Here is a 12,442-nt window from a genome sequence, read left to right on the forward strand (position 1 = left end):
TGAACACAAGTTTTTTTCTTCTCCCGCATCGACATGTCTGCTTGTTCTGTTGTCACGTGGGTTTCAAATCTCTAACGCCGGCCCATCATAACTGTTGTCTTGCCATTTGTTTTTTTTTTCTAATGCTATGTCAGCAGTTCACCTCACAACACACAGCCGTCCAACCATTTTCTGTTCAAAGTTCGGATTGTATCTTTTTTTCAAAGTTCCTTTTGCACTGACTTGTGCTTCCAAATCCTCTGGTTGATCATGTGTTTCCTTTTTTTCCTCCGCTTTTCTTTCCCTTGTCTTCCTCCACTGTGAAGATCCTGACCTAACATACACCAAATATTGGTGTTATTGTTTTTCCTTTCCTTTTGCAAAAAAGCAATTATACTCTGTAAAGTTTAAAAAACAAAACAACAATTTTCGTCTACATCATCATCATCATCATCATCATGATCATCATCATTGGTTTAACTTCCATTTTACTTACTGGCATGCATTAGACGACTTTAGGAAACAGACTTCCAAACTAATCTATCTCTGACCAGGTTTTTATTCATCCCTCTTTCTCTCAAGTCAATTTTTATCACTTCCTCCCATGTTTTTCTTGGATTTCCCCCATCATCCTATCTCGATACCTGAATTGAAGTACTTTTTCACTCAACTGTTTACATTTGATGAAAAATAAAGAGAAAGTGGAAAGTTACCTTGACTCGCTAGATACGACGTCTTCGCTGAGCAACGTAACAATTTCATAATAAGGATTGTCGTTACTCGTCCAAAGACACTGCAGCAGATTTGGATGCTTCAGTTTGCGGAGAATTCCAAGCACCATTATTTCCTGTGCCCACAGCCGCAACCATTCTGTATTGTAAACTTTCATGATGCCAGTCTTCACCTCTTTTTTATTTTCTATCCAAGAAGCCAGAAAATGGAATTTGCCACGATGCTAAAAAGAAAAAAAAAGAAAAAGAAAAAAAAAGGAAACAAAATTATCTAAATATTTTAGAGAGAACCTATTTTACGAGACACAGAAAGAGCAATGGATTTAATATATCTCCATGAGGCATTGTCCGTCGATTAGCTACACTTAAATTTTATAGTATTTGTAGATTCTTCCAGGCATATTTATAAAAAGATTCAAGTTTAAAATCACATTTTCACGCTATTTATCTCTCTCTCTCTCACAGTAAGAAGACATGGATCAATGGTCGGAAAGTTGACTTTGAAAACAGTGCTCTAGAGAAAGCACATGGTAGGCAGAGATTATATTAACTAGTATGAATTTAGAATCTGTTACATTAAGAACGTGTCATGGCAGTTTGATGGCAAATGGACATGGACCCAGTGTACTTGGCGTGATTTATGCAAGGGTTCAGAGGTCAGTTCCCTATACAAAACATGCTAGAAGCTTGTGTTGAATTGTTAGGTGAAAATTGCATCACGTGTTCGACTTAGAGTTTCGGGGCAGTTTGTCAGTGGAGGAGAAATTCTTCATGACTGAGACAATTTTTATTTTTGTTCCTTTTCGTCGCGTTAAAAAACGACCCTGATGTCTAACTCTGTCCCGTGGGGAGGCATTGTAAATAGGGACAATGTAGGAAATTAAGTAAGAAGAAATTAATTTTAGCCTATCTTTGCAAAGGAATACATTTTTGCTCTCTCCCCATGTGAACCAACTTCTCTCCCCAGTAAAACCTTTAAAATCGTTAACAAATCTACTTGTGCTTCATACACGAGTTAGGTTAAAGAGCGACTGGATGATGTAACAGTCAATATAGATCATGCTAGAAGCAGGTGTTGAATTGTTAGATGAAAATTGTGTCACATGTTGGGCAGAGTTTCAAGGTAGTTTGTGTCGAGAGACAAGACGTGCCCACACAATGTAGGAATTTGAGTGAATCTCCTCAAGACTGTCTGTCCGTTGACCACTTTTAAATTAAGAAAATTAAGTAAGGAGAAATTAAGTTTAGCCTATCTTTTATAAGGGATTAATCTTTTGTCTCTATCCGTGTGAATGGATCTCACTCCCTAATAAAACCTTTATAACCGCCAACAAGTCTACTTGTAGTCAATACATGAGTTATCCGCCTGAGTTAAGCAGCCACTGGATAATGTAACAATACAGATCAACGGCCGTGCACATGAAAAGGTGGTGATTAAGAATGAATACCAGATCATACATGCATGAAAAACAAAAACATTTTTACTTATTAACTGGCAGGGAAACCCGACGTTGCCCGGAATTTAATGATGATCAACAAATGTTTCACACTTCCATATTTTTATTGTTCTCGAAATTGATTGCCTACTATAGTTGTGGGTTGGTTGGTTGGTTGTTTTTGTTTTACGGCATATCAACCCTTTTCAGGTTATTTAATGCCGAATCCAGTGATTTTGAAAATTTTTTTAATAGAATATATTTGTTTTTTGCAAGTCAGTTTCTATTTAACTCATAGTTGGGACCCTAACAGGTACTACCATTCTGGGTCAGAGTGGACCTGGGAGCAATGGCAATTAAAGGGTGGCTCCACACTCCTCAGAGCCCGCAAGCTGGTGGGCCTCACCATCAGATATAGTTTAAGGTCATATCCAGGACCCCCATTGAGGGATTTTACCCTCTGCAGGGGGGGGGCAGTCGGTGTATTCTAATGCCCCACAGTTGTGGGACCCATTGCGGTGCACCACAAGGAAGCTTCATATGCCTCCCCACAATGACTTTATCCACAATATATTGTAGTCTACATTTAACTGTAAAGAACCTATTTTTTACAAAATTATTTTATATATATATATATATATATATATATATATATATATATAATGGCTTGATAGAGTTCAAAATAGACTTCGTAGCCTCATAGGAAATGTCCTTTTCTCTTCCGTGCAACCTCTATCTCACAGAAGAGATGTTGCGTGTTTGTCTCTGATGTATCGTTATTTTCATGGCAAGTGCTCGATGAGCTTCAATCTATGGTACCCCCCCCTCATCAAACTTTCACAAGAAACACTCGTCTAGCTGAAAACACTATCAATAATTCCCCCCACTCTTTATCTGTGCCTAAATCTAAATGTAGATTCCATGAACAAAGCTTCTTTCTTAGAACTGCACGCCTGTGAAATTGTCTTCCGTTTTCCTGCTTTCCAGCTGACTACAATATGGTTGTCAAGTCCAGCGTAAACAAGTTCTTGATGAGCCGTTCCACTTAAGTTAACACATTTACCGAATTTCCATTACTAACGATTACTATATTGTCCAATTGACTACTGTACATTTTTAACTCTTATCCTTGAGTGGTCTCTGGCCTTGATAAGTGGTTATGCCTATGTAAAAAAAAAATGGTTTTAATTAACGCTAAAAATACCAAAGTCAAGTATAATGCTTCAGTAGTGCTCTAAACAGAAACATTTATTTCAAACGCACTCCTGTCGTATCAAAGAACTTACTGTTGATTTTATATGCCTGGCGTTTTTGTTTGTGCGGTGATGATGGCTTAAATTTAAGTTTAAAATGAAAAAGTCAAGTATGATAGTGCAATTGTGCTTTAAACAGAAACATTCATTTTGAATGCGCCTCTGTTATATCAAAGAACATACTGTTGATTTTATATGCCTGACCTTTCTTTTTGTGTGATTATAACACTTTTCAACTACACTTGTGATATTAGGCTGTGTAAAGCGTTAACTTTAGCTAAAGTCGCCTGTTCCTTTTTTTTTCATCGAAATTTTTTGATTATCGATGCTTATCAAAGATATTCCAACACAAAACCTGTCTAAGAACACTGCCAGGCACATAATCGTGTGAAATTTCATAAAAATCGACCCAGCTATTTTTGAGCCCATGGGGAACTCTCTCTCTCTCTCTCTCTCTCTCTCTCTCTCTCTCCCTCTCTCTCTCTCTCTCTTTCACACACAGACACACACAGAGACAAAGTTCCTTTTATATAATAGTAGAGATAGAGATTGCGTTTGTTGATCGTTCACTAACGATAACACACGGGTGCACAAGTGCGTATTTGTTGTAAGTTTTTATCGTTATTGAAATATGATACCACAACTAATCTCGACAGAATAGAACATCAAATATTCTAATTTTATATAGCATTCATTAACATCAAGGGCTTTTTACAATCAACCTGATTTAAAAACAAGTTACCCTTTCTGTTTTATTTTAGAAATGTGAGCAATCCGAAATATCGGAAAAAGGAAAATAAAATAAATTCCAAAATTCCAATTAGCAGATAAAATAAACAGATCGCATGACCTTGCTTACAATTACGTCTGCGAAAACAGGTCACATGACCAATTTAAGATTGCAATGTAACTGAGATTTTATTAAGCAATAAAAACTTTTAAGTTTAACATAAAAATAGAATTACCAGCTTCTGCAAGCCTATTAAAAATGCTATGAACGAAGCAAAAGGTGACAGTGGTGAAGTGTTATGTGTTTGTATGTACGAGTTGCGTCAGTGTATGAACATTTGTGTGTGTGTGTGTGTGTGTGTGTGTGTGTGTGTGTGTGTGTGTGTGTGTGTGTGTGTGTGTGTGTGTGAATTGGTCCCCACCTTTGTTTCATGTAAGTCAAAATTTGTCAGGTAGCCAGATGTATGCGTATGCATTATAAACATAATTTTTAAAGGCTAACTGCTTAGTTTATCAAGTAGATGTTGCTGATCGATAATTTTGTAGCTAATGGCAAATGCTCGTCTGAGTTCCAATCTATGGTCCTCCCTTACCAAACCTTCACAAAAACACACTCGACTAGCTACAACTACTATCAACAATGCTCCCAACTCTCTATCTGTACCTTAATCTAAACACAGATTGCCTGAACAAAGCTTCTTTCCTAAAACTGCCTGGCTGATTACAATATAGTAGCTTGCAAGTCCGATGTAGACAAGTTCTTGTTGAGCTGTCTCCTTAAATTATCCAAATTCTACCCAATCTACACCATTAACGATTACTACACACTATCACTTTACATTTATTAACCATTATCCTCGAGTGGCCTCCAAACCTTGATAAGTGGTGTCTCTCTTGTAAAAAAAAAAATGGTGATGGTGATGCTGTGGGAGGTTTCACATGCATAGAAAAACTTTAGAAAAATTCTACAGTTTATGAATTCGTGCTTGCACAGCAGTTTAAACGTATTATTTCATCAACTGATTGAGATCAAAATTATGCAAATCTTTTGGCGAGATGTATATGTTTTGCTTTGGCATGAAGACATTAACATATCAGTTTTTGCTCGCAATCTAGTATTGACAATGCTGATGATGCGGCTCGTAGTTGCTGCTTGTAGATGCTGAAGATTTACTGGTGTCTTTAGCATGATGACATTAAAGGAATGGTATGCTTAACTAGTGTGGATGATGGCTAACTAGTGGGTTACTAGTGACGATCAGCTTGGGCTTTTATAGAAGTATCCACGGAAGTTTGGGAATATTTTTCTTTCCGCATCTAGCATACTAATTGGCTATTATTTGTGTAGGTATTCTAGTTGACCATGCACTAGGGTTGGATCAAATACTGACTTTTAACAATTGAAATACAAATACAAATACTTTCGTTTAGGTTACCAGAAATACAAATACAAATACTTTTATTCCTAAGTCTAAAAATACAAATACAAAAACTTTTATTCCTCAATCTCAAAATACAAATAAAAATACAATAACTGATTTAAACAAAAACAAATATAAGTACTTTTTTTTTTCAAAGTAATAAAAAAATCTGCAAATATGCAACAAAAAGAAGAAAAAGAAAAGAAATATTTCCTTCCAAATTTGACATCTACATTACATTCTATATCATGTCCTCATTGCATTTTATTATCATTAGAGCTCTGAAAGTTTCCTTCTCTCTCTCTCTCTCTCTCTCTCTCTCTCTCTCTCTCTCTCTTTCTCTCTCTCTCTCAAATATAAATACAAATACAAAATACTATTTTCCTGGATGCCATAATACAAATACAAATACAAATTACTTTTTCTTGTGATGTTAAAATACAAATACAAATACAATTACATTAAAATTGTATTTAAATACAATTGAAATACAAATACAATTGTATTTGATCCAACCCTACCATGCACAGTGTCATTTTGTGTTAGTAGTTGGCCTTTTACATGAATAACTCATGCCTTGTTTTATTGTAATGAAATAATGTATTATACATGTTTAATGTTAGGTCTCCGTGTCTTGTTTTAACTTTCTTTATCAGTGATTAATGCCATCTCCTTCCTGGACGTGAATCAGCAGTCCAACGAGTGAAGTCAAAAATAAGCTTCCTCAGTCATGTCAAACCTCTAACAACATCTCAAGAAGAGACAAGACCACAGTTGTAGATCAGGCGGCCACCTTATACTGACATCTGACGATCAAAAGTTTTTATGAATAGATGGAGCTACAAACCCGCCCTAATAATCTGCAAATGTAGAATGGAGGACGAATGCAACACTATTTGGTCAGCCATCTACTGCCCAACCGGCGCAGCTTAAAAGATCTTACAGAACAAAAAAATTAAGGGTTGCCTAAAAAAAATAAGAATGTGCTATATGATGACCAACATACCTCAGAGACATGCACGGGTGTACAACTTTCTTCGGATATGCATAGCCAACATAGTACACTGTGATTTCTAACAACACCAAATTAAGTCAGTCTGGACATGTTTCAGTTGAAAACTTTAATAACAAATCGCTCTCTAATTCTTTTAATACGGTTTAAGAGCTGAGAGAAATGTTGATAGAAACAAATTTCCAAGATTTCAATAGCTCTTATTAAATAAAAGAACGGGAACAAAATTGTTTGAGAGCAAATAATCCTTATTGTCAACATTTATAACAAATGTAAATGCTGCTCTGCCAAAAAAAGGGATTTAAATTAATCCACAACAAAGCCGATTTCACAATTCAAGATAACACATTTAGAGTCGTCAATCTCCTGTTTTATTAAAAAAACAAAAACATTTTTTCTTTCTGTAGTATAATTAAAAGAAAATTGATTAAATTGTGTTTCTTTAAGATATGTCCAAGATGTGTTCATGCATTTCTATAAGCACTGTCAACCAATTGATAAGTAGGCCAGTTTGTCATGGCATGGATGTCATAAATACAACGCTCCTTTATGACATTCATATTCACTTACGTCTCTTTTTTTTTTAAATTACAGTAGTCGGTCATATTCCCAGATACGTATCACATGTGTTATTCGAATCTTACTTATATTTTGCTGATTAAAGCTTTGTTGAACTTATCTTCTGGGTCTTAAGTTTAATGAGTTTAAATAAGATTTTATGAATCTGTCCATTGATAGTGTAAGTTTAAAATAGAATTTTTATTATTGAATACATAAATTGAATGAAATTTATGACGTAGGGAAAATAAATATGGCGAAATTGAGCTTTAAGTGTGCCAAAAGTTAAATAGTCACAAGCAAAATGGCTGACTTAGAACATAGGAAAAAGACAAATAGACATTATTGAATATGTAAATTGAACAAAATTTATGACGAGGTAAAAATAAATATGGCGAAATTCAGCTTTAAGGGTGTCAAAGGTTTAACAGTCACAAGCAAAATGGTTACACTAGAACGTGGAATAAAGATAAATAAACATTATTAAATACCTAGATTGAATTAAATTTATGACGATGTGAAAATAAATGCGACGAAATTGAGCTTTAAGGGTGCCAAAAGTTTAACAGTCACAAACATAATGTCCAACTTTGAACATACGAAAAAGATTAATAGACAGTAGACAGTGAGAATTTTTTAATAATTTTCATACTGCCACCCGGACTAAGGGTTAGTTGTAAGATTAAGGAGAGTACGTATTTTTTAATAACTGACGTGAAGGAACATGGACGGATATTTGGCATAAATCACTGACAAACACAGATCTTTTTTTATGTATCATTTTTAAAGAAAACTATTAAGGTCAATGAAATTGGGTTTTCTTAATTTTTGGAGGATTTATATTTGGATTATGTAGAAGCATTTTAGTTGTGCAGATAAGTATGGTCTTTCTTCGTCTTGTATATAAAGTATATAAAGGGTTATAATCAGGATTCGGTTCTGGGGTTCGGGAAGGAGTGAATCACTCTCTCGACAACAGCACGTTTCTACCCTCCAATCGACCACACCTGGCCTCTCGCCACCAATGTCACACCACGCAATCCGAACGTCAGCAATACGAAATTCTTTTCAAGAGAAGATGTTCACGACTCTTTTCTCTCTGCTGCCCCAGGGAATTTTTCTCTGCTTTTATATCCTCCTATCTAGAAAAAAAAATAGCTTCTCCCATCATGCTCTGCCTTCCCAAGATGCCCTTCGCGTATACAAATGCGCTGGCCATCCTTTCCTTCTTTCCCAAAGAGCGATGCAGATACGCTCGGTACGTTTCTTTTTTTTTTTTTCCTCTTTTCTAACCATATACCCACAAAAATTTACCCTAATTTCATTTGTCTTATCTTGAGTGTTGTTCTCACAACATTTCAACCGATGTAACTGTCAACTTTCTTCGTATATCTTGTCAAATGTGGGAATTTTTCTGGCAAACTCGGGAAAATGTACATAATTTCGAACAGAACCTGCTTTTGTCTCTATGTCTGCATATCTAACATATAAAGTTATCTTGCCGGATTCTTAAAACCAGACTCAAAATGTTTTTAAACTAACAAATTAAACTTTGCTTTTGACTGACCGATTTTCATTTGTTATTGTTGTACCATGTTATTGGCAATATAGTAACGCACTTCATCACAATTTATTCAAAAAATTACTAAAAATAAACATCAGTAAATGAAACAATTCATGGCTTAAATTGAAGAATGTAATAAGAATTGTCTACCTTATTCACATACAAATAAAGATAACAAACTAAAATGACTTTACTACATCCTGGGCAACGCTAGTTCTATATAAAAGACGAGAAGGAAAAAATAATAATTACATTCACATTTTGCCGATTTAAAATTTCATCTTAAAAATGAAAACTTGTGCGCCTTTGAAAATCTTTATTCATAACAAAAACAACCTTTGCTTTCTATAAACTTGGTTTCATCTGTCAACAAGCTTATGAATGACTCGCTTCTAAAATTTCTTTAGATTTTTATGTGAAATATGAACCTATCTCATGTTCAATCTTTTCTTGTGATGTTAACCTAATGCCATCTAAAGGGTTTTGTAATCCTCAAATTAGGCAATAATCTGAAGGAGCTAAGTCAGAAGAACAGGCAGGATGGGGCAGGGTTTCCAAACAAAATTCTCTTAGGAGATCTTTAGTCAGCAGTGCTGTGTGAGGACGCATATTATCATGATGGAAGATGACTACTTTTCAGATCAACATGGGTGGTTGTGGTTTGTGCCATTCCGTCGGTTATTGACACAACTGAGCTGGAGCTCCACTGCACCCAGGCTGTTCACTTCATACACAGGTCCAGTTTACTAGACAATTGAGGTTTGGACTAGGGTAGCCTCGTGTTGGTGGCTGGTCAGGTATCTTTTCCAGCCAGATGTCCAGTTATTTTTTAAAAGTGTCAGGAGACACTCTCCTTATATTTCTTATTGTGGCTGGAATACAGTTGAATGTTTTTGCACCACTGTAGGTGAAGCTGTGGTGGATGAGGTATTTGATCCTCCATGTAGTTCCAAGTGTGGTTTTTATATAGCAGAGCCTTCCTCGCCTCTAGTGGGTTCTTTCTACTAGTGTTGCATTTGGGACCCTTCCTTCCAAGATTCTCCATATGTAGATGATAATATATCGTTTTCTTGTAGTGAATACAGTTGCAGCTCCTTCAGCCTCTCCATTTCAGGATGAGAATATTGCAAAAAAATATGAATTATGCTTTAATAATCAGAAAGAAAAAAGTTATAAATTAATCATGGTATTATGTTTAATTAATAACAATATGCATCAAATAAATTTACAATGGTCTAAATGCCTCTTTCTATAAACAGTCAAAAACTATTGCACTGACCTAATACGATTCTCACTCAAAACCAAAACTGTCGCCATTAACACAAACTTCAAATCACCATGAGAATACTGTTCAAGTCACATTGTCCCCCATTACAGCATGTGCTTCAGATCAGAAAAGAAGGAATCAGCAAGAGCTTGATCATCAGTGCTATTCAATGTGCTTCCATAGACAGTTGTCATTTGCATACATCTCAACAAATGATCTCTGAACATGATGAGGAAAATGTTCATTGTCTTTGAGTGTTCCGTTTCTCAAATTGAGGTCGACTTAGTTGGATAAAGATGGCAGAATTTTTCCAAGTTTAAACATCTTAGAGATGTGCTAAATGGTTCTGAAATGTGAATGAGTGGTGACCTATAGGATTAAAGTAGCATGGCTGACTTTCAACTGCAATGTATAGTTTTTTAATAAATAATTTGTATATTATCGCTTGCAAGTATTACAATTGTGCATTTTTTTTCTTTTCAACATACCATGACACATGTAAACATTATATACTAGCAGGACCCGTTAACTGGCGTTGCCCGGTGGTAGCGCCCCCCCCTAAAAAATTAAAGTATGACTGTTGTTGTAGCCCAGCTACTTATCTCCTCATGTTAAGAAAGGCTTTCGGAATAGACACCACCAACCTTCCTATCTTTAGAAAGGTTTTCGGAATAGACACCCCTTCTTTGTGAGAGGGGGTGTGGTTATCAAAAACTTTGCCTGAAATGTAACTTTGATAACCGCTGTCAGGATTCCCACACGCAAATATTATGAACGAACAAAAAAGTTTGGTGGTTGCAGTGTAGGTTGGCTCGTGCATACTAATCTGGTGGGCAGGGTATGGTATTTATGTTGGCAAGACTAGAGTTTAGGCGAGAAAAATACTAAAACCGTCTATCACTTAAAAACTATCACTTAAAACTAACTAAATTCTTGTAGTCACCTGTACGTTACCAGGTAAACATGTACACGGTATTGAAAAAAAAAAGAAACACTATAAACAGAACGTTTTCTTTAAATAATACACAATTATTATTTATTTTAAACAATGCATACAGAATTTTGTTTATATTATAAACAATATAAACAGTACAGTTTATAATTTGAAATCATGTAAACCTTTTTAAATTTTAATTTTAGACAACAGAAACAGAAATCTTATTTATTTTTGAAAGATATACAGTTCAAAGCAAATTAAATTTGTTTTAAAGTATTTAAAGTACACACAAGTAATTTTCAATATATATACATAAAAGCAAATTGCAATTGTATTTTGCTGTGTTACCTATTTACATTTAAAATAAAAACAAAACATTTAATATTAGTTATTACCCGTGCAAGCTCGAAGAAAATTTTTTTTTTTTTTATTAAGCAACCCCCTACAAAATATGAAAATAGCATCTTTCAAGCGCTAAAAAAATAAAAATTACCTGCAGAAGCCAGGCTTAAACATGTAACGCTAAGAGGAAAAGCAGGTGAAGAAAAAGGAAACACTTTAGTCGTCTTGGCTACGGTGAAGTTCTGATGTTACGAGCCTTCGAAATAACGTCCTTAAAATGTATCGGAAGGCATTTGTGCATGAGTTTATGAATCAGTTACAGAGGTAGACAGGGCAGTATATATATATAATGTGTATATTAGTTCCTGGCGTTGGTTGGTGGCGGTATGAGGATTTTAGATTTAGAGGGAAAAGTAGTAACTACTTCCTTTAAAGATGTTGGCGATTGTGATGATGTTTCTTCTATGATGTAATGTAAGATTTTATTAAAACGAATAAATGTGTATAAAATTTGTAGAAGTTGAATTAAATGGTCGATAGTAGATGAAATAAAGCTAGAAAGTATAAACCGAATCAATCAAAAAGATGTAATATATATATATATATATATATATATATATATATATAGGGTGGGCCAAAATAAGGGTCCTATTTTTAAAGTTATTCAAATTTAAAGATAGGACCCTTATTTTGGCCCACCCTGTATATATATATATATATATATATATATATATATATACTAGTAGTTCAGGCCAGCTTTGCTCGGGTCCTATGTACTATTCATAACTTCATGTGCATATATATATATATATATATATATATATATATATATATATATATATTAAAAAGTTTGACTCATGTCCAGGTAATCTACATCTAAAATTTAAAGTGTTTAGACTTTGACCTCTTGGCAGCTAAATTTTCGCCCAAAAAACTGATTAAAAAGCTTCCTGCATGTCTGAATACCCTTTATGCAAAATTTCAAATGTTTAGACCTAAAATGGGCTGAATAGTTTGCTAGATAGAGACCGCAAAGGTCAAATCTTTTGAACTTTGATCCCTTAGTAGCCAAATTTTCGGTCAAAAACCGATAAAAAAAAGCTTGTCCTATGTCTGAATACACTTTATGTAAAATTTTAAATGTTTTTTGGCTGAGAGGTCAAATTTTTTTTTAACTTTGACCCCAATTTTGACTCCTTAACATTTATTTTGG

The 12,442-nt window shown here is 34.7% G+C and overlaps 1 protein-coding gene across 4 annotated transcripts in view; it reads right to left on the reverse strand.

The window, feature by feature from the left end:
- Positions 1 to 12,442, reverse strand: part of LOC145267438 (uncharacterized) — a 124,488-nt gene that overhangs the window by 30,318 nt on the left and 81,728 nt on the right. For all 4 annotated transcript variants that reach the window (XR_013864847.1, XM_080123305.1, XM_080123303.1 and 1 more), the window contains exon 3: positions 693 to 934. Coding sequence is in view for 3 of the 4 variants with exons in the window: in XM_080123305.1 (XP_079979431.1) it covers positions 693 to 934 (242 nt within the window). In the remaining variant the exon portion in view is untranslated. The remainder of the gene's footprint in view (positions 1 to 692; positions 935 to 12,442) is intronic.

This window comes from Euprymna scolopes, chromosome 4 (assembly GCF_053919585.1).
Source record: "Euprymna scolopes isolate OS-2025 chromosome 4, ASM5391958v1, whole genome shotgun sequence".
Classification (NCBI taxonomy): Eukaryota; Metazoa; Mollusca; class Cephalopoda; order Sepiida; family Sepiolidae; genus Euprymna; species Euprymna scolopes.